We start from the raw sequence: 24023 nt of genomic DNA, 5'->3' as shown, positions 1-24023 counted from the left end.
ACACAAAGCCCACAGGCTGTTTTTATGCTCAGGTATGTCGAGTTTGAGCCGCAGCTGAGAGGCGCTTATCAGTTAAAGGTCGTTGTTTTAACTATATAATCGACCAGTCTACACCAGCATCAGGAAGTACTTTCAGGAAGTAGTTTGCTGCCTTGTTTGAGTGACAGCTGTGCGGTGGTGACAGCCCACACGGGACGGCAGCCCGCAGAGCCGAGCCGATACTCAAGATGGCAGGTAATGGCACTTTTAAAATACTGATTTCTTCCTTTCTTCCACGCCGTGTTAGCTTCTGTGAAGCGATATTTAGTGCCATGGAGATGAAAAACCTAAAAGAGACGCTCATGCTTTTCTAGGTTCATGGTGTTCCCAGACGAAGTGTTGGCTAAGGCGAGTCAAGTCAAGCGAAAGGGCTGGACAAGCCGTGTTAGCAAACTTAGCACTACTAGCGAGCTAGCTTACGAAAGCTACTCCAGGGTATCGAAATGTGTTATTCTGGGGCTGCATTAAAATACACATATAGTCAATATATGTATGGAGTTTATCAAATACTGTTTGCTTGGGAAGTTTGGCAGTGTAGAATTCAACAGAACGCGTTAATTATCGAGCTGTTGCCATAGCAAAGGCTAGCGAGCTGACCTAGCTAACGATAGCCTGGTTGCTAAAGTCATTTTCAGCCATAAGCTGACCAAATCCTCCTTTATACCATAACAAAGGGGAGATGCTGTTCTTTGCCAACACGGGTTTGGGGGCGTTGTCTGACCAGTAGGTCTTAATCAATGTACATATAATACCAAATCTTATGTATTGTTTTAAGGCAGGGACTGTTTCTAAATATTTCGTGTATATTCCCCTGCTTGCCTAGCTGTAAACACTGGCTCGTAGCCGTCCCACCACATGCTTCTCCTTCTGGGATCTCTTTCTAGGCTCTTCTTTTGACTACCATACACTCAGTTATTGTCCTTTTTTCAGGGCTGAGCGGCACTGTAATGAAAACACGCAATAAAGTCTTCTTGTCGTGTTGGTATGGTTCATTATATTTCTAAAAACATATATAAGGCCGTCTAAATGTCCAGGTTCTGTTCCTCGCATTGGAGCATACGGCACAGAATGACAGTACTGGAAGTATCGTTTTAAAGGAACCAGACTACAGGATTGATGTTAATGCAGTTTAATACATATGCCCTAATTGCTCAGCCAACTATAAAGCGGGGTACTTAAGATACAGGCCATGGAGTAAACAGTCGAGCTTAGCACACATCGTCTATTTACTCATATTTTCTGGTTAAAATCCCTTTGGATTAAAGCGAGGTACAAGCAAAACACTACATAGGACTCTGATTTATTGAAAGAACAACCAAGCCATACAATTTCCCAGATTGTAAGAAGATAAGATTACACAGGATGCACTTTTTTTTTTACTTCAGCAGAAATCAGGGGTACAGATATCTGTGTCAATGCTGCAGCAACATAAATAGAAGTTCTAGACACCCAATATTGGTTATTTTTTGTTTTCAAGTACCAAGAGCTGCAGACAGACTGCTTGGCAACCTTTCAGACTGCAAAATGAAACCTTGCCAACATATTTTTTACCATGTAGAATTGTTTCCTTGAAATTTTTCATGGATCTATTCTAGGGAAAATGATCCAATTGTGATTCATTACCCCCAATATTGAGATTGCGATATAATATGCAATTATTTTTTAAGGTCCTCATCTTACATATTTTCTACAAGCAAACAATAAATCATCCTTTATTATAAAGCACAGTATTTGGTTGATTAAGCTTTGCTTAATTTTAAATACCTCGTTGTGATTATTATTATTATTATTTGATTGATTTCAGATTTGAAAGGAATTATTGTACTGAAGGGAAAAATTGTATTTCTTTTTTCGTTTAATAAGACAAACATACTAAAACAAGGAAAGTACGATTTTTTTGCAAATTATTGTAAAGAAAAAAATCACTTGAATGTTTGCATGACATGTAGAGTATAACATCCCTGCCCAAAAAATGAAATCAAGGTGCTTTTTTATTAAAGTTTTGGAGATTGAAAATGAAAACGGTACTACCAAACGTAGATGACAACTTTAAAGAACATTGTGATCCAACGAGGTTTAAATTTAAGTATGAAAAGTACACCACAAGGAACAGAGTCAGCTGGTGGGTTCAGTGTCTCATGACTGCAAAAGCATTGCAAATGTATATACATATGCAATAAAACATACCCACACAGTAAAATGAGAGCCTGATGCTGTTTTTACCAGCATCACTCCAGCCAAATACAGGTTAACTTCAGGCAAATACCCTTACAAAGGAAATAAAAAATGTTTGTACATACACCAACACAACATGTGGCACTTTGTGTGATTCAGCGCTTTACCAGGGAGCTTTGGAGAATTTGACTAATGCACTCAAGACATGAAAATCAATGGCAGTGTTTCATGCTTGTTGTGATTTCTTCTTGTGTGTGTGTTGCTACGCTGTTGACGTCATGTTAATGCTCAGTGTTTCAGTGGGGCCACAGTGACTTATTGTCTGACTGAAGCAGACTTTGTCCCGTCTTGGTAATTGTCAGCCTGTAAACCTGCCAACCCAGTGCTCCTTTCATTTTAAAGGGGGAGTGGTCCCACATGGACTGATGGTATGTTGATGACATGTTTGTCGCAGTGGATTCCCCTCTAATCGTCTTATCCCTTCCAGGTCTATCTTTATACTTTGAAGATGGCCACGACGATTTGGATGACTGTGAGTACTCATGTTATTCTTCTTTGGAAAAAAATATTTGGATTGACAATGAAATTCTTTGCAGATGTGTTGGACTATGTTTACTACATACGTATATAAGGAGGTGTCATGTTTCTTGGAAACCCCATTTGCCCATGTGAAATTCAGAGCTGTCAACAGTATTTCAGGGTTTTACGCTATGCTATTATTAGTATTTATATAGACCAACAGCCCCTGTTGTCTGCATTAGCAAGGGTGATGAAACACTGTTAAGATCCAACTGCAAAACCAGCCTGTATTCATGGCTGGAAAATTAAATTGAATAAACCATTACACATAAAATTCTCTGCTTTTTAAAAAACATTTAGCCTGACTCAGTATCTTTAGCATGGCACAGTGATTGCTGTGGTGCTTTTGGCAGTCCTTATTTAAATGTTTTGTGTCTGTGGGCAGGCATTAGTTGCACACTCCAGATGTGTTTCCAGTACGTGTGGTTTTAAAACCGTCTCTTCTCCATTCTCCAGTTGGATTTGATGACTATGGTTCAGAGTGCGACGGCATCCGCATCACAGCCTTCCTCGATGCGGGACAGGACAACCTCACTCCTCTGGGGAGGCTAGAGAAGTATGCCTTCAGTGAAAATGTCTTCAACAGGTAAGTGGAGTGTGTGGTTGGCTATAGACTCAACATTATGCAAAATCAGACACGATGCTGAAAAAGACAATGGGATGCTGACACATAGTAAACATATTATGAGGGCCTTTTTATATTTAGTGTAAGTGTTTCAAAACTGAGACTCCAGATTAGGATAACACCATTTTTGTGTTTTAAAGATAGAAGTTAGCCTTTGGCCTTTGTATGCAAATCTGCTGTTAAAAGGCGATATTAGAAAACAGACCCAGAACAGCACAGTTAAAGGTGGTCCTAAATTAAAAAGCTAAATGAAAAAGCAGAATCAGTGAAAAATAAACAGATGAATATTGCTTAGAAAGCAGGCAGACATCATAAAGCCACTGTCCTTAGTGACTGAGGTATTTTATGGCATCATGGACAGGAAATTTCTCTTTATTAGCCTTCTGTACAGCTACTCATGCTGTTGGTCTGGATAAAATGAATCCAAAGAAATGGTTTCTGCATCTGCTCTCTTGAAGTGATGTTATCATTAGAAATCCAAAGCTTATACAACTTCAAAACACACTCCTGTGGTGCTTTTCCACCAAGCAGTCTGGTTCAGTTCAGTACAGCATGGTACGCACTTACATGCTCCCCCCAGTCTTACCTTCTTCTTGTTGTGATAAACAGCCATGTATCAAGGAAAAAAAGTGCTGGATCTTTCATCATCACTCCTTGTTTACTCTGTGGCTCTCTTCCTCATTTAATTCACTGGCAGGCTACACTACATTATGCTGCAATGATGTCACGCTATTAAATTGCTGAGTCAACTACCGTCATCCAGCCTACACCCCCTGCCCACCAGGTAAGGGTGCAGGTGGTGGTGGAAACGCAAGCAAGATCGGGGTTTACTGTACCAAATTGTACTGAACCAAACAAAACCCTTCAGGGAAATGCAGCTTCAGTCAGAATGAAGTTTTACCTCAACCACAGGCTCCTTTCTGACTATGGTTGTGTCTGTAAAAAATATTATCGATTAGAATTTTTTTTAATTGATATTTTCCCCAAAGTGACTGATATGTATAAGTCAAGAACTGAAGGGATTTTTGATTGCAGTGGGTGGGTATTTCCTATGTTATGGTATTTTGCAAATATGTTTTTAGAAAAAAATAGGTGATTAAAAGAGAACCCTGTGTGATGCATACGATACTTGCATGCAGCTGGGTTGACCTGTCCTCACGTTGATGACTTTTGTTGAAAGCATTTTGCCATCCCCAAGGGTGTAAACGGAAGGAAACATCTGCAGCCAAATAGAAAATGGTAGTAAGGAAATGTCTAGGAAATGACACAAAGGTGTAACCACATGTAGCAAAAAATGAGCCAAAATTTTCAAATAAATGTCAAGGAATCATAGTAGATACTGCAAAACTGTCACACATCTGTGCTCAAAATTTTATAGGCTTAAAACGGTAAGAGAAAAATGTTGTATAAAAGCACTTTTTGAAGTGATTCTTCATAGTCATTGGATAAATTACACTAAATAAGGCCTAAATATCTTAAACTTCACATGGGAAAATGTGCATGGTAGATATACACCATGTCCCATCTTGAGTCATGGAGATATGTTTTCATAGTCATCTGGATAACGTCTGCATTCCTGTGTATTTACTAATCACATACCTGCTTTAACTCTGTACTGCAGGAATGCCAAAAGACTTGATGCTGAGTCAGTAGTGGTGTTTGTCTGAACATGGCATTTGTTTGACAGGACCAGTCCTAGCCTTTTAGCTTTCTAGATGGAGACACATTTAAGTTTATGTGTATTTCTGGAGATTTATGTGTTTTTCAATGTGATGCTTACTATATAGCCAACTGTAAAAGTGAGCCTAAGCATCTCTAATACCTCGCTGTTGCCCCCACACAAACATGTTTAGCCTTCGTCTTCATGCTTTTCATGCTCAGCTTCGCAGGGTTCAAGCCCTCCTGTCATTTCTAAACACATGTGCGTGTGTTTGTAATCTTCCTGACAGCTCTATCAGTGCTGTGACTGTTGTTGTTGTGTGCTTGCCCTCAGCACCCGTAGGTATTGGCAGGCGTTCTACTAACTTGACGCTTCTGTTGCTCTCTAGGCAGATCGTGGCTCGCGGCCTGCTTGATGTGCTTCGAGAGTTCAGTGACAATGAAAATGACTTTATCAGTGTCATGGAGACAGTTGCAAGAATGTCAGAAGATGGAGGTAGATGTATTTCTTTTCTTGATTATTTAGTCACCAGTATCTGTGGATAAATCTGTAACTCCTGGCTGTATTTCAGTCATTTTTCTTCTTCAGAAACTCAATTAAACCCTGAACACGGTTGCATGGGCACAACACTTGTTGAGCTGTAATACGCGCACATTATGTTTGTAAATCGACCTTGATGTGTTCACACAGAGCCCACAGTACGAGCTGAACTGATGGAGCAGGTCCCAAACATTGCCATGTTCTTACATGAGAGTCGGCCCAACTTCCCTGCTGCTTTCTCAAGATACCTGGTTCCTATTGTAGTCCGATATCTCACTGATCCAAATAATCAGGTAAGTTTAGTCTAACCCAGCAGACTGTCTTTGCTTCTTCCTTTTGTTATTTTTCTCAGAGAAAAAAATAAAGTAAGAAATAGATTGCCTTTTTAATCTTTATATCTTCTCCAGGTACGAAAGACCAGCCAGGCAGCGCTGCTCGTTTTGTTAGAGCAGGGTCTGATCTCTAAAGCCGATATGGAGACCAAAGTTTGTCCAGTTCTGCTTGAACTCACAGAGCCCAGCAGTGACGATGACTATAAAATAGAGGCAGTTGCGGTAAGAGATTGAATGAAACTCATTTTGTTATTTATGAACAGGGTAAAAAAGCTTAAATTGAATTTTACCTGAAACACTTGGCATACAATGAACAGCTATTAAACTACAAACATAGTGGGTTTCTATTATTACTAAATGTTATCAGTCAGTGTTTCGATATAATCCATTGAACAGACCAGTAAAATAAGGCCTTTGTTTTGATGCAGCATGACTGATGCCAGCAGAGATTATTTTTGTGTCATGTAAATACTAATACATCAAGTGTGATGGAACTGTCAGAGTTTTAAAAGCTCCAGTTAAATATGGTCTGATTTATATGCTACTGTATAAACACTGTGTGTATTTTAGGTGTAAGCTATTCTATAATTCATCTACCCAGATCAAGTATTTAAAATCAGGGTTAGCCTTCTGACACATGCCTGCTCATTAATCTCTCTGTGTCTCCCCCTGACAGATCATGTGTAAAGTTGTCACCATGTTGAGCAAAGACACAGTGGAGCATCTGCTCCTGCCACGTTTCTGTGACCTGTGCAGCGACGTCAGACTCTTTCAAGTCCGCAAGGTAACATCCTCAAAACAATTTTCACTTCCTCCAGAGGTCAAGAAGGCTCAAATGAGCCGGAAATTATGTAAAAACCTACAGAATAATCAGTTTCAGGCTGCAGTGACAAGCACATATTTGACCTGGAGTTTAACTGGGTCTCATCAGGATAAATTCAATAACACTGTGTCAGCCTTAACTCAGTTGTTTGCATCACTTCAGCCCACACTGCAGTGTTTTGTTGTTTTCTTCGAGGAATGTTAATTCTCTGAACTTGTTTTGGCTCTTTTCTAATTGTATGACTTTTCTGCTTTTGTGTAATCCTCTTTTTCTCTAAAGAAGAACTTCAAAGTCTTTTGTACTTTTGCTGTTGTTGCCACAGGCAACCGTCTCAATCAACTTATAAATCCCTATTTCATTCAGTGAGTCATCAAAGACTCAGCATGTCTGAAAATTGCACAATAGGACTACAACTTCACAAATTAAGTACATGTAGAGAGTCCAACTGTTTAACTTACTTTAATGATATAATAGAAATACTTTAAAAATGGTTTTAATTTTATTAATAAACTGTTTAAAATAAAGTCTCAGCAAGGTGAGATAAAACTTTAACAACCAGATATTTAGAATAACTGGTTTTGTGTAACATTTACTGGCATAATCCCAGATAGTAGACTTTGTAGAAGTTTCCTTTTTAAAAATGTAAATTATATTCACAAGGTCATGTAAATACTGTGAGGAAAAGATGCAAACTGCCCTTATGACATTACAGAAAATGCACATACAAGACCAGTGTCCAAAATATTAGGAAAGTTGTAGAAGTTCACAAAATGATTTGGCTAAAGACGTGGTAACTTGAAATGTCTGCAAAATTCATCCATCATTTCTTTTCAGTATATGTGCTTTACTCCAAGTATTAAACTTACAGCCGAGGTGACGATTGGTTTATTTGGATTTCATTTTTAATGATTGTCTTAACTCTATAAAGATACTGTTGTTAGACAGAGAGAGAGTAAAACAAAAAGGAAAAGTCTAGAAGTAATTGTTTTAGTTACTGAAAATAAATAAATAAAACAATTACTACAATATGATAATGATAGAATTAGCACTATTATTTTGTAGCTGAATGTTGGTAAATGTTGCCTGGTGGCTAAAAAATCAGCATTGTTTGTTTACTTTGTCTCATGAACTTTGCTTCGTTCATTGTTAAATTTTTGTGTATTTCAGGTCTGTGCAGCTAACTTCGGAGAGTTTTGTTCTATTGTTGGTCAGGAGGCCACAGAAAAACTACTGGTGAGAAGCTTTAGGATATATTTTGACTGAAAATATCAGCTTAACACTTAAAAATACCGTGAGAAGGTTGAGACTGCTTATGGAACAGTCTAAGTTTAAATCTGTGTGTTACAAACAAAAACAAACCACACCATCAGCTAGAAGATAACCATATCTACATGGTTATTTTTTAACACCTGTCAGCAGGTCACATCGCGACTCAAAGTACCATTCACATCTTTGTTATGTAACTTGAAAGTTTCACACTGATGGCCTTCACAGTTTACATCAGTGAAGCATTGTGTCATTAGATATGTGTCTTTTGAGAGCTGTCCCTTTACTTAGCATTATTTTCCTTTCCATTAATACCACAGTTTTTACCACCATTTGCTTGGCCAGCTGCTGCCCTCATGTGCATTCACAGTGCAAAAGTTCAACGTTAATCTTCAATAATTCTTTCTTTCTTGTGCTTTTATTAGATGCCCAAGTTCTTCGACCTGTGCTCAGACAGTCTGTGGGGCATCAGGAAAGCTTGTGCTGAGTGCTTCATGATGGTGTCTAATTCCACCTCTCCAGAGGTGCGACGTGCAAAACTGTCCCCACTTTTCATCAGCCTCATCAGCGACCAGTCTCGATGGGTAAGACAAAGTCACACAAAGGGAGGTTTCAAAGGTTGCATAATGTTACAGGCACATTTATGTGTAACTTCCTCTGAACAGTGATGAAAATAAAACAGCTGCTGCTTATCTAAGAATTTACTGCATCGCCTTCAAGTTCCCAGTTTTGAGTCTGAACCTTGTCTTCATTTACATTAAGATTTTATTTTTTTTCCAAAATATTTTTTATTGGATTTTTTTCAAGAAAAATATACACATAAATATAACAGTTACAGACAAAATCAAACCAACAACAGTGCTCCTCTGTTTAAACAAGACAATCTGCTGCTAGAGAATGTGCATTATATACAGTGCATTTGATGTGTAAAGAAAATAGTTACAAGCATGGAAACTGCATGGTCACATCATTCACTTTCATCTTCAATTGTTATATTTGCAGTCTTAACATAGTCAATGAAAGGTCGCCATATCTCCATCATTAGGATTTTATTTAATAGATACTGCACAATTTAAATTAAGCACAAAATATATGTGCCAAAATAGTCAAAAGAAGTTAAATATTTGGGGAAACAAGGCTTACCAAGCATTTTATGGACATTAGGATATGACCGTGTAAATGAAAATATGGGACTAGGGGGCAGAGATGACCTAGTGGCTGGGTCGTGCTCCATGTACATGGGCAGCCTGGGTTAAAATAAGGCCTGAAGCCTTTTGTATCTCATGTCATTCCCCACTCTTTCATCCCAGTTTCTGGCTCTATCCACTGCCCTCTCTCTCTGTAATGAAGGCAAAAAAGCCAAAAAGAAAATCTAAAAAAAATAAAACATGTGACTAAAGATCACCCGGGCTGACATCAGCAACACAAACCACTAAGCTAACCTACCACAAGAGACGATTTCTGGGTATAAACTGATATTTGAAATGTGGAAGACCCCACACATAAGGAAATTTTTCAAACTTTTTGCCTCCTGAATCATCCAATCGCATACATTAGACGATTGAGCCCAACTCAAGACTGCACACCTGCGATTTTGGTGTTGATTTTACAGTGAACATTCCACACACATGAGATCTCCCGGAAACCGGCATTTGATATTTTCAGAGAGGCTTTGACACCATAGGAGCATTAAAATAATTGTTATAACCCCACATATTTTAGGGTTATTTGGACAGTCATTTGCAACAAGCCCTAAATTGGGACTTGCCCCCACAAGTGATGGAGTCTGAAATCTGGCCTAAATTCAGGTGTAAATTTGTGAGGTGTTGCCAGGCTGAGTTGTCTGTTCAGTCGATCTAAATGGCCCTGCTTCATGTATAGAGAAAGAAATCTGTTGAGGAACAAAATAAGTGGCAGGCAGTTGATGAAAGAAAACAAAATATTTGGCATATGCATGTACTTCTATGGAAAACATGCAAGTTTATCTTTCAGTATGGCTTGAAGATTAAAAGTCTCTAGACTTGAGTGTGTATTTATACACTGTGTATTTTTACCATTGTGTATCCAAGGGTTGTAAATTTGGCATCTGCACGTGCCCATGAGGGTCCACATAAAGCTGCACAAGCTACTTCAGAGAATGAGGACATTTTATTTTGTCTGCAGACACCAACATGGCATAAACTGAGCTGTAGTGTTTATGTCTGGGCTCTATTTTGGATTGTGTTGTGGCGTTGGAATGCCTACAGTGCAAATAATCCTGCCCTTATACAGGTCAAGACCCTGCTTGAATTAGAATATAGAAAGTCTGTGTGTTGCTGGGGAAATGGATTGATTCATTGGTTCCTCCTTTTCAGGTGAGACAGGCAGCCTTTCAGTCTCTGGGACGTTTTATCTCCACCTTTGCCAATCCCTCCAGCACAGGCCTTCACTTCAGAGAAGACGGAGCTCTTCTAGAGGTCCCAAGATGTACATTAGACAGGTGGGTTTCATCATTTTTATACAGCTGCTACTCTTCTCACGTGCTTATTTTAAATGTTTTAACATAATGTATTTGTTTTGTTCTCTTTTGTTTATTATTTATGTTCAGAGTTTTCCAGGTGTGCCTATACTTAGTGAATGGAACTTTTTAATTATTTATGGCTGTAATAATAATATTCTCTTTCACTGCATGATTGATGGGCCTTTACAGACAGTTTGAAGTATAAAAGTATTGCATAATTGGCCCCAAATGACTCGGTGAGATCAGGTCAGACCAGTTTTCCTTTGTTGAAGGTTTGTCTGAAAATCAGGGGCCTGAAAGGACTTGAAGATGAAACCAATTTGTTTTTCATAAATTTTTTCCACCCCAAGGCATGATACCTGTTTAAAAGCACTTTAAAATGTACAACTTGACTTGCTTTGACTCATTTTCTAGTAGAATTTTTGTGTTGTTTTTCATCAGTGGTGAGATGAGAGTGTGTAAGGTACATTTTGTTACTCTCGTTTCAGTGACTGCTCCCTGAACTCTCTAAACTGCTCCGACATCAGCAGCTGCCACACAGAAAGAACCATCACTCACACGCCTCCCAATCAGGATGGCCGTGCCACGCCTTCCCCAGAGCACGTGTCAACAGCCGACAACGACGATATGCACAACTATGACGACAACCACGCATCAGTTTCCACGCACAGCAGTTTCTCCCACACTATCTCAAACAGCAACACCAGCCCCAAAACCACAAACAACACTAGGAATACAAAAGAAACAGAGCAGACAGACGAGAACTTTAACTCTTTCCACTACTGGAGATCGCCTTTACCAGATATCAGCGGGGAACTGGAAATGCTAAGTTGTCACACATCAGCGGAAGTGACAGAGAAGGAGGAGAAGAAGAAGAAGGAAGAAGAGGATGAGGAGGAGAGGCATGAAGGCAACTGTCCGGATTCAAAGCCCAGCCCTGGAAAAGCTACCAGCGACCAGATCCAGAAGGTGTTGGACTGTTTGCAGCCTCATATGGATGACCCAGATGTACAAGGTAGGTATATAGAAGAATTTGTAGAATTATCTGTAACATTTTAGCAGTCTCTAGAGATGTACATTAAGTTGTTTGTTTTAATTTTCACCCTAGCTCAAGTTCAGGTGTTGTCAGCAGCATTAAAGGCAGCACAGCTCGACAGTCCCGTAGATGACAGCCCGATAGACCCCACCAACACAAGTGAGCAGCAGCCTGAGCAGCAGCCTGAACAGCAGCCTGAGCAGCAGCCTGAGAGCGACTCCGACAGCCCATCTGTGGAGAGCAAGTCAGTGGAGGTTCAGTCAGAGAGTGAGGAGAGTCCCACAGAAGAGGAACAGACGATGGAAACTTCGCCATCTTCAGAGTCAAGCCCGGTCCAGGAGCAAGGAGATGAAGAGACGCAGACAGAGCCCCTTGGAGACCAAGACGACCAGGAAGAGTCTCCTCCTGAGTCCCCTGTTCCAGTAAGAGACCATTTAAATTGTTGTTGCCTTCACAGAAATACTTAGTAGCTCTATGTGCTGCTTTTCAGATTGATTTGTTTGACAGTTCTCAGCTCAGTTTGAACAGAAACATTTGGTTTAATGCTCAATATTTGTCTAATAGGTAGCGCCAGCTTATTTATACTACTGCCATATTTATCCCATATCCAATGTATTCATGAGGTCAACATCAAGGGAGATAGTTTAAAAATTATGCCTTGTTAAGAATTATTTAAGATCAATCTAACGTTCTGGAGTAAACGTTCTCCAGCACTGTTCAGTAAGATTTATTCCAGGCCAGATGATTAGAGATGTGCTTTCAAAACAAGCACATATCTCAACAACTGTCATAAGATATTGATTTCCATCGATCCTGACTTGAGGATTTCTGCATGGCAGTCTTTAAAGTATCTGGATCCTTTAGAACAAAACAGAAGAAGGCCAGCCAAGGTTCCTACGATCCTTACATGGAATCTCTTCAGATCTTGGATATAGTGAAAGGCTGAAGGTAATTTAACTAATATTTTAGTTAGAAAATTAGGAAAATAGTTGTGTCTCCAAAGCCAAAGATGGCTGCTTTAAATATTCACGACCAAAGCATTTTTGGTTTACTCTTCTAGTAAAGTAGGGCTGTCACAATACTAGTTTTTTCTTCAAGATTTATGTTCTTTGGGCTATTGAGCCTTATTTATATTGGACAATGGAAAGACTAGGAAGTCTGTACAAAAGAGCTGGGATTAATGAGCAGAATAGGAGCCACAATTCTGACTTGAACCCAGTCTGCCCACTTGGAGGACCACAGCCTCCGTATATGGAGAGTGACCTAACCACAAGCCCCAAAACCAGAATTTTGAACTTGTAAACCACACTAGTAAAAATCAAACAATATCAACAACTGCTTTAATACCACTACTATTGGGTTATTTCTTGTTTCAGTTGTCAGAAAATCTAACTGCTGTCTAAAGTGTACAAAAACATTGACAACATTTCCACTCTGAAAGGTTTTGCATGCAGTAATAGATGACAGGTTAGGCCGGTCACACACTAGACGATTTTTAAATCCTAAATGATTTTTGAAATGCGGGAGACCACATACATCAGGACAATTTCAAACGATTTTTCATCTTAAATCACAGTTGCGCACACACTAGACAACTCAACCAGACTGCCAACGATCTTGGTGATCACGTGACTTCAGAAAAAACAAACAAACATGGATGTCTGTCAATACCCTCTTGCTGTCCCTTTACAACAGGCTGCCCCGGCATGCATTACAGGAGCAGCAAAAATCATTAAACAAAGGAAAGACTAGGGATAAAATCCTAGCTTGAATGACGTTACAGTTGTGTTTATGGTTATGAGCGGTGAAAGTATGTATGATCCGGCTGGTGACACTACCTCATCTGCTCGCTCTCATTGGTTGTTGTGGGTACTTTGTCAGAGGCACTATGACCTAAAATTGTAAACATCAAACACATTTGATGTTTATAATTTGTGGTCTGGGAGGCTACAACGCGATTTGGAGCAGTACAATCGGTTTGACACCACACACATAAGGATTATTCCAAAAAAGTCATTTGCGATGAGGCTCCACTCAGGATAAACCCTCACGGTCGTCGGGGGAGGCAAATCTTGCCTCACATCAGTCTTAAAATCTCGCAGTGTGTGGCTGGACTTAGTCCCATTGAGTTCAAAGATCTCTTTTTCAAGGGAGACTTGACCATGAATGGCAGCAAAACACTGTTTGATCAAACAGTACACTCAAACTCATACAGTACACATAAAGTGATGGGGAGCAATTATAAATCACCAGTTAAAACAGTGACATTCTACACAACTGTCCTATGAAATAGATGTTTGTTTAAAAGTGTGATTACTTTCTGATTGTATTGATTTTCAGAATGACAGATTTTATCATTGTTTTGTAACAGTATATAAGAAGGGGTTAATGTGGGGTCTTAAAGTATGAAAGTTAATGAATCAATTCGGCAGAGTTTAAGGCTTTTGAAAAGTATGAAAAAATCTTAAATGCAAGACTACAAGGTCTTTGCTGTTCTGTGTCTGTTGTTTTCAGTTTTAAATGTGGTTCAAAACTTATTCAAAGGCACTTCTAGATTGTGGTGTGACTACTTTTAGTTACCTAAGTAGAAAAACCAGTCCCTGCACAGTTGCATGCTGCTTTATGGTATCAAACCTATGTCTCTTTTTCTCGTAGTCAAATCTCAAAATGCTCCATGAAAGCTTAATCCACATACTACAATAAGAAATACCACTAACGTTTCCTTTTTTTTATTGTCACATTTTTATTTTGCAGTTAGCACAAAACATAGATAACTCTGTTGTTACTGTAATGGGTTAGAAATTGAGGATGCATTAAAACCAATGCAGAAGGTCTTTTAAAAGGTAGTAAAAAGTATTCAATTTAATGCAAGATTTTCTGTACAAACTCTCCATACCCACATTTTGACAGCCCCCAGAAAATGGAAGTATTCACAGATGAGGCACTCACAATCAGAAAATTTGAAAATTTAGTCCTAACGGACAAAAAAAAATCCAAGTTAGTGTTTGCGTACTATTAAAATGACGGCAGCTTAATCAGTCAGTCTCTTTATGAGTGTCACAGCGGGTAGGATATTTATCTTTCATAGTATTATTCATCTTTGCCATTAGCAAAGTAAGTCTCCTTCAAAAGAGAGATGAAAAATCAGAGCATTTTAATCCTCTTAATTCTAAATGTGTCTTTAGTTTTCAGTGTGTTTACTTGTTTCCCAATGATAAGTGTGAGTTTGTATTTTTCCCAGGAGTCTGAACTAATTGAGAGCGTGGAGGAGGAAGGAAAAGACGATTCTGCCCACAGCCCGGTGTCTGAGGATAAGCCTAAGATCCAGGTCAGTCAGCAACTTCTATCAAACATCCTGCAAATATTGATCAGAACCTTACAGTCAGCATTGATTAGCACAGATGAAGATTATTGAATACTTTCTTCCTTCGCAGCTTCTTTCCTCTTTGTCATCAATATCTTTCATCTCTCGCTTTCTGCAGAATGTCATCCCACAGCAGCTTTTGGATCAGTACCTTTCGATGACTGACCCGGCCCGGGCTCAGACGGTGGATACAGAGATCGCCAAACACTGTGCCTTCAGCCTGCCGGGGGTCGCCCTCACTCTGGGACGACAGAACTGGCACTGCCTCAAAGACACATATGAAACGCTTGCTACTGATGTGCAGGTAGGCAGAGAAACTGAATTTAAGAGGGTCACGGGAGTTAGACTTGATGTTTTGCTGCATGAAATGAGCATTAATACCTTAAAGTATGATGATATTTAAGCCGCACTTTGATGTAAATCTGATTTTGATAATGTAACTAAGCTTCAGGATGGGTTGATTGGATTTATGAGCTGTGGGAGTAATCTTTTAAATTTGTTGGAAATCAAAGCCAAAAAACAGTAATGATAAACAGCTGTTGTAAAAGAGGCTTCTTCTCCACTGAAACACTGAAAGTTTCTCTTTCTCATCAGTAACATCAGACTTTCCGTCTTCTTAATTCCTTAAAGAGGTGCAACTTAACTGCATCATAATGAACTTTACATTATAAAAAAACATTTTAAAACTGTCAAAGCTAATAAAGTACGATTTTGTTGACGCAAGAATTCATAAAAGATTGTCAAAGGATATCACATATGCCTTAAAGCAAATGATATTTGCTTTGTCTTTATTTGTGGAAAAGCGTGACATTCTTTGTAGAGCTATGATGTTGCCTTCTCTTTATATAAGCAAACTAACTCCGGTCTTTGACGCAGTACTTCTGAAAACTTAATTATGTTTAGTTTATTTGACAAGGAGCAGTGCAAATCAATACATATACATAGATTAAATGCTGGATAAACACGATAGAAAGCTTTGATGAACAGCATTAGCCGTTTTAGTTGTAAATGTACTTAAAGACATTTTTATTCAGACAGTCTTATGGCTGATTTGTAGTTTGTAGTCTCTGTGATCTGTAGTATTTGTGGTTTTATCTGCTTTTTACTCCATTTTTAGACATGTTTTTATTGTAGCACTTTGGGATTTGTTTGCCAAATGTAAAGTGCATTACAAATACAATTTATTATTATTATTATTATTATTATTAAATGCATTGCCCATTGGACAGTGTCAGGACATTCTCAGGAGTGCAGTGCAAGTATGATTGGGTCTATAGGTTCTTAAGATGACGTCAAGCAGCAGCAGAGAAAAACCCTTTCGGGGGCAAGAAGAGATTTCTGTATAGAGAAATGCTGCAAAAAAAAGTGTCAAAATATAAACGTTTTAAATTCTTGAGCTACTTTTGGGTCCTGAATGTAGTGAAACATTTGGAAAAAAAATAAAAATTTAAGTTTAAAAAGCCACAGGAATGGCATCAGACGGGGATTACAAAAGCCTGGATGAGTGGTGTCGCAAAATGCTTGTGTATGATCCGTTTTCTCAAAGTGGTTTGGTTTTGTTCAGTACGGTTTTGTTATGGTTTAGCATATTGAACCCTGATCTTTCCGACGTTGGCTGAGGTTTGTCACCCCAACCTCCAGCCTTGCTTGTTTCGACTGGAAATCTGTCTCTTTTGAGAGATCCAGGTAATTTAATCTTTCAGTAGAGTTGGTTGTTTGGCTTTTTAAATGTGGATTAAATAGTGGCAAAGGATGGAGGAAAAGAAACTGGCTCTTAAAGGGAGCTAGCTACCGTGGCTAACATAAGAGGCCCATTTTGTAGAACACGCTCATTCGCGAACGACTCATCATCACTAGGGTGCTAACCCTACATGGGTTTTTTTGGTTGGTAGTATGTCACCGTTTAATTGAAAGCATGTTTGTGACAAAATGTGGATTCTTTTATATGTTGAAGGGGTCAGCTCGCCTCTTAGCTCAGTACAGTAGCTCAGCAGACTCTTCAAGACTCTTGCTGCTAGGTCTGCAGGGCTGAGAATTGGTGATATTCATCCTCTCCATGCCAGGTAAATCAGTTATACTGTGGTTAAAACAATCTGTTTTCTACAGTTTAGGAGTCATATTGGATTTATGTATATTATTTTTCCTAATGATACTTGCAGTGTAGATCTAATTTCAGAGCTGTAAAGTCCCATTCATTACTAATGACTGTCCCCATCATCCTGACCCCAAACAGCCAATCAGATCACAAGATTTTAAACAACGTACAGTGATAAAACAGCCTGTTGTGTTGGTAGTCATGTTTCTCTGCTTCTAGCTGTGGTCACTGTTGTAAACCTTGACCATTTCTTTATCTTAGCTTAGGGATTATGTGGCCTTCAGATGAAACTCATAAAATTGTGGAGTAGTGTACAGGAAAGGCTTTGCATTCAAGTGGTAACAGAACAGGAAGGAACCTCATTGCCAGGCAGTGACAGCATGGAAGCAGAAAGAGTGCTTGTAGTGTTGCCTTTCTGTATAGAAATTACTTTATATTATTTCTTTGTGTTTTAACATCACGCAGAGGAACAAGAGACAAGATTACAAAGATAATGATTCAGGTTAAGGCTTGCAAAAGCTTTTTTTTGGTCTTGTATGTGGCTAAAACTGAAGTCCATGTGCTCTGCCTTTTCTGAGAATGTCAACAAACATGTCACAGCTTGTGAACTTAAAGCTTTCAGAAAAATCTGACTTAAGCCATAGTAACTACCACAAGAGCGGGGAATTCCTATGGTCTCTTTTGTGAACACAGTAAATACAAACCCATCTAAGAGCACTAAATGTCGTCCTATAGATCAAAATTAATTTTTAGTGGGTAGAATCTTTGTGCTTGTTTGTTGTCCTTTTGCTCTTGCCTGTTTGAATTCAAGCGACCCGTTTGTTTGCTTTCTAAACTAGATACAGAAGTCAGTGAGGGTCATTTGTTTTAATCTACCACCAGTTTCTTTCAAGGGTCTCATCAAGAAATTTGTCCACTACAGTGGGCAAGATTTTTTTTTTTTAATTTTAGCAATGTCCTCCGTTTGACTTGTAACACTTGTGTAAAAGAGTTGCTCGAGGATGTGCGAAAGAGAGGGAAATGTGTGAGAGGAAGCGTTGCAGCAGAGGGAGTGTGACAGCTCTCAGTCACACTGCTGCTCATTACTTCATCACAGCACTGAAGGTCACTGTTAGCATGACAACGCTGCACTGTTCAGATGTGGGCTCAGGGCAGTCACCACAGGAATTCAGATTAATGTCATGGCACGCTGGTAACGTTTAGTAGTAGATTTCCTGGGTTATCAGTCAATATTACTGTACATTAGAGCTGCAGTGGTGAACTGTTTACCGTAAGTGATTGTTAGTCCATTAAAATACCACAGATTTTTATTATATATTCACCAGTTTTTGTACTTTTTTAGATACAGTTATTTAATTCCAGGTTCTTTAATGTATACATTCTTTGGTTTCTTCACTTTTTTTGCAGTGTTACAATGTCATTTAACAGGCACTTTTGTCCAAAGCAATATATATCTAAGTTAATACAACACAAGCAAATATCCGTAGAGGAAGAAACAACATCTGTAAGTGTCACAAAGTGCTTAAAGTCCAATCAGACGCAGGTGCTGCCATGCAGTGCTAGAGGCAATGCACATGGTTTCTTATGTTTTGGTTGTGGAAATAAAATGCTTGTAAGAGAGCCAGTGAGCTTGGGAAACAGCAACGCTTCTCATGATTTTTTTGACATGATATCCATATTGGCAGATATGGAAATTTCTAGATCCAGTAAACTCATTTTGTCTTATTTTTAATATTTATCTTGTTTCTTTTTTCAGACAACTAGTTGTATGAGATGGGTTTTTTTTTTTTACCTTGACATGTTTCAACTGTTATTTGCAGTCTTCTTTAGAAGCTGCTATTAAAACTTCTACTGATATTTACAATCAATATTTTGGCAACTGTAAATATTGGCCTTAAGAACAAATAAGTTAGCAAAGTTTTAGGCTGGACCAACAGGCCTACATCAGCTGAAGTCTTTTTCTTCTTTCAACATGATGCCTTACACTTTACAGTGTGTTTAAGGCCTGAAACTTGACGAGTTCTTTATCCTCAAACTTTCAGTTGTGTATTTTAAGGCCTGAGGTTTTAGATCTAAACTACATTTCAATATTGGTGTCAGTATCACTTAAAATTAACTTTAAATACCAGCATATCAGATAAAAACATCCAATATGGCGTATCCCTAATATTTTTGATTAAAGCTTCCAAGAGAAATATAGGTAGCCACAATATTTGGGCAATTTAGACAGTGAGCAGATTGTCTAATTTTCATGTGGTAAAAAGAAGCAACCTGGAACCTGGAACCTGTACTATGAGGACATGTGACTTAGAGTCAGGGGTTGTTTTAACTTGTTTTCAGCTGTTTTTCTATGTCTTATATTTTTGATGTATTTAAAAAATGTTGGTCATAGTTTAAAAACGGGTGAAGATGTGAAGTTTTGCAGCGCTTGAATGATATGTACTGTATCTTGTCTTGATTAAAAGAGAAATTTTAAAAAAGGCTAAGATTCTAATCCTTTTTGTTTCTCTTTTCCTCTCTTCTTCTCAGTGGAAGGTGCGACGTACGCTGGCTTTCTCCATCCATGAGCTGGCGGTCATCCTGGGAGATCAGCTGACAGCAGCCGATCTGGTGCCCATCTTCAACGGTTTTCTCAAAGATCTGGACGAGGTCCGCATTGGGGTGCTCAAACATCTATACGACTTCCTCAAGGTGAGATAGTACAGTTGTTAGTCCCAATTTAAGATAAACTTATAGAAAATTTATTATAAAGTGTGATAGAAAGGGCTTCAAGGCAGTGTTTTGTTTTGGTTACAGTTAAATGATAGTTTGATTTGCATTTAAAGTTTAAAAGTTGTTAAACTAAGTGATCTTATTCCTTTGTATTATTTTATTTCAGTTGCTGCATGCAGACAAAAGGAGGGAATATCTGTACCAGCTGCAGGAGTTTATGGTGACGGACAACAGTCGCAACTGGAGATTCAGATACGAGCTGGCAGAGTACGTCTCCTTTTCCTCTTCCAATCAGACTCTTTTTACAGCACTTCCAACAAGTATACTGCCTACTGGCTGTATAGTAGAGATAAAGTCTCTTACTATGACACATGGTTGAGATTTCCTCTCACTATCAGTTACACTTCACTTCTATGCTCAGTCATTTAAAAACATTTAACACATAGTCCAGTCCATTTTAGTCATTTGTATATACTATATATATTGAAAGACTTCTTCACAGCAAAGTTTTCTCTATTACTCTGTTTCCCTGACCAAAGCTTTTTGTTCTCCTGCAGGCAGTTGATCTTGATCATCGAGTTGTACAGCCACTACGATGTGTATGACTACCTCAGACAGATAGCGCTTACACTCTGCTCTGACAAAGTGTCAGAGGTCAGGTGGATCTCATACAAACTGGTAAGTGAGCTCAGTCCTTTTTGTTTTTTTTCATGGTGAAAGGAAGAGCTGGAAAATGTTGACCGATGCTCATGTCAGCAAAAACTCTGGAAAATCCGAGACAAACGGGAAATGAGTCACGCTGTGATACTGTAATGCCATGACTGATTTTTCTATTTAATCATTTTATTGTCTGTTATAAGACAATTAAGTCACAGCATACACAGTAATCAGAGAGTGCAAAGTCTTATTTGCTTTAGGAGTAGTTTGACTTTTTTCTGATCCCTTCCCTGTGCCACCAAGATTAACACACCTGTTCAATTGCAAGACCTCAGGAAGTTACACCTCCAAACTCAGGAGAGAAAGAGAAGTAAAATATTTTTATTTTACAACCTTTTGAGATGCTGGAAGGTGGATTCAATTGCCTTTCAACAGAGTCTATTTCTAGCATCATATGAATTTTACAGTTTTAAAATTGATGTCCATCATCTAAATAAAACCTGAATGCTACAGATTCTTTAAATGCAAATAGCAGAAGTGGCACCTTCTATCTATGCTCATAGTGACAGTAGAGTGAATCTCATCATCCCTGCTTATGCCATCTTGTTTTGCCACTAATGGCTTCAAATAAAATGCTGCTCTGATAAGTAAGCACGTCTTCACTTTTTTGTGTCCTCAGGTTGTAGAGATCCTCCAGAAACTGTACGCCTGCGGGGCTGACGATCTGGGCCTGAACTTTATCAATGAACTCACTGTCAGGTTCTGCCACTGTCCTAAGTGGGTGGGGCGGCAGGCCTTTGCCTTCATCTGTCAGGTCTGTATCTCTTGAGCAGCATGACTTGAAGCTGTTTTTGTTTCGTTTGATTTCTTGTCTGATAGTTGTCCCAGGGACTGTGGGTCTTCAGCAAAGATGAAATGCATTTTTGTTAGAATTATATTTGTTTTTACATCGCAGTTGTTTCTAAATGGATACAGATTAATTACCAGTGCCTTATTACGTACTGGTCTTAGCCCCTCTCTTATCCTTCATCAGACTGTCAGACTGCAGCTATGAACAGTCGTAAACTATATTCATAAACTTTTTCTTCCTCATGAGCCTGTTTGTCATCCTTCCAGTCTGTTTGGATGCTTTTGATCTGATGTGTCTGCTGCCGCTGTGACGGCGGCACATCCTCTTCCGTCTGTGTGACTCAGTGTTTTAATGTTTCCTTGTATTGTCTGCAGGCCATCGTGGAGGAGGACTGTATGCCTATGGAGCAGTTCAGCCAGCACCTCTTACCCAGCCTGCTCAGCCTTTCCTCAGACCCAGTGGCCAACGTCCGAGTACTAGTGGCCAAGGCTCTGCGACAGAGTGTGATGGAGAAAGGTAACATTCAAGAAATATATATATGGTGTTTATACTTCATAAGCTTTCTCTTTAGACAAATGCCAACTCTGTTTTTTACAATGAGAATAAAAAACACAGGGCAGTGAATTAAATATCTGAAAGATGTAGTGTGGATGACAAAAGTACACAATTTCTTATGGTGTCTAACACTCACATGCTATTAGGACCAGTTTTTAAAGCAACCGTATCCTCTCTGGTAGCTCTTTTCTTGCAATAACAGAATCTTGCGTTTTATTCACAGCGTACTTCAAAGAGCCCGGCTGTGCCTACTCAGACGAGCTGGAGGAGACCGTGATGGCCCTGCAGTCAGACAAAGACCGGGACGTCCGCTTCTTTGCCAGCCTGGACCCCAACAAAGGCCTGATGGAAACGGCTCCTTTGATTTAGCCTCAGCTCCCTCAAGTCCAGTTACAGCCCACCTGCCTGTCTACCTACCTGTCTGTCTGTCTGACTGACGCACAGTCAGCCAAACCTGCAACACCAGCACCCGACCAGATCACCCCAACCATTCACCTGCTGGGCAGACCCAAAACTAACCACCTCTCCAGAATCATGTCAGAAGTTTTCAAGTATGAGCATGCTCAAAAACAACACAACCCCGTCTCTGGTTGGGCACTACAAAGCGCACAGTCACAACACGAAATGCAAAACTTGTCCTAAAATGAGCAGGACTCAGAAGTAATCCGCCGTATTTCCGCCTGAACTGTTTCCCCTCCTCCTCTACACTAACATGAACTCTACCTTTCCCCAGTCACAGACTTGTAAAAACTACGACGGGCTCTTTTTCTCTCTTTCTCCAAAGCTAATTGTAAGCTTGATTATAAAATTGATTTTTTTCTTAATGCTTCTTTTTGTGGATTTCTTAACGAACAAGCGGGCTCAGCCTGCCTGACTCTGACGTGTGCACTAACTCAGGGGGACTCATCTGAACCTAAACAGCATTATTAGCTTAGCAGCAGCAGCAGCTCCTGTTTCCCTGGTGACTAAAACCTCTCCAGCTGTCTGAGCGACACACCAGCCCAACCAAGTAGCTCTGCTGGTGCCTGTCGCCTCATTTTCCTCCTTAAATGCCTCTGTTGTCTTCTGAGATGTCCTCTGGGTTACCGTCTGTTCTCCCTCGCCCTCTTTTTCTCTGCGTTTCTCCTCCTGCTCTGTATGGGCCAACAAAACCACTACTACTGCACAGAAGGAACCGTGATTCTGCCACTCAGCTGAATTCAAACCATATCGTGGACATTTTTAAAAGAACACCTTAATGAACTATTTCTTTCTTCCCCTGCTGTGTCTGTTTACCAAAAATGTGACACAACACTTCTCCCAAACGGCAGGAGACCAATGAAATACCTCTGTGTGGATACGAGTGGCCAGTGTGTCGTACATGTGGAGGGACGTTCGCAGTCCAAACTGGCTCTGAATGTCTTCAGTGGGTGATTCTTTTTGAGCGATTCTGACTAAAACATCTTAACAAGGGCTCATAATGAAGTGACACAGGGTGAATCTGAGAAAGAAGAGGAAGAAAGCAAGCACACTGTTGGAATATGCATGTTTCCCCCCCTCCTCTCTTGTGTATAGTCTCTTCTAATTCCTCCTGATGTTGAATTATGTGACCATGGTAGCTTTCAGTGGATCTGACTGACCAGTTGTACAGTAGGATATAGGAATGGCTGTGTAACGACACTGAAAGACGGCTGATCATTGTTTCCCTGTCTTGGTGGAATGATTTTAAGTATGAGGTTTCTCAAACTCTTTGTACAGCTTAAACCTGTGGAAAAACCAGTGTGTGTTTATGGAACCAAGGCCAGTTTAGTCGAGATGTTTGTGAATATTGGGAGCGGCCACCAAGTCACTTTTTGTAGTCTCTCGAGCTTGTTGGTTTTCCTCTGTTGTAAATGGTAACCCTCCCCTCCCTCCATTCACCCCCTCCTGTTTTTTTTTTTTTTTTTTTTTTTTGAACATAGACATAACTTGAGAATTTAAGCTGATTGTGGTGTGTGCTGTGCATCTCGAGTCTTTCTTCCTTTGAAAGGAGAGCGCACTGCGGTAATGGCGGTGTCCACTCATCTCGTCTGTCTGCGATTTGTGTCCATCTCATTTTTTATGTAGTAGAACAGTTAATATATACATTTTATGAAAATTATTTTTCTTTTCAATTATGCACCACTGTTCAAAGATTTTATATCCTAACTTTACAAAATTTACAACCTTTGTAATATTCAATGGTTTCTTTTAAAAA

General features: G+C 39.4%; 1 protein-coding gene across 1 annotated transcript; it reads left to right on the top strand.

Moving 5' to 3' along the window:
- The first annotated feature begins 111 nt into the window (after positions 1–111).
- Positions 112–24023, top strand: ppp4r1l (protein phosphatase 4, regulatory subunit 1-like). Its single transcript, XM_041783881.1, has 20 exons — positions 112–234; positions 2702–2746; positions 3250–3379; positions 5467–5573; positions 5769–5911; positions 6026–6172; positions 6627–6734; positions 7941–8006; positions 8465–8623; positions 10394–10518; positions 11028–11554; positions 11648–11997; positions 14817–14903; positions 15058–15243; positions 19564–19725; positions 19913–20013; positions 20304–20424; positions 21083–21217; positions 21628–21769; positions 22032–24023. Exons 1-20 carry the CDS (start codon positions 228–230, stop codon positions 22175–22177), a joined length of 2994 nt encoding a protein of 997 aa, XP_041639815.1. The 5' UTR covers positions 112–227; the 3' UTR covers positions 22178–24023.

Source organism: Cheilinus undulatus, linkage group 3 (assembly GCF_018320785.1).
Source record: "Cheilinus undulatus linkage group 3, ASM1832078v1, whole genome shotgun sequence".
Classification (NCBI taxonomy): domain Eukaryota; kingdom Metazoa; phylum Chordata; class Actinopteri; order Labriformes; family Labridae; genus Cheilinus; species Cheilinus undulatus.
This window is presented reverse-complemented; position numbering and strand designations above follow the sequence as displayed.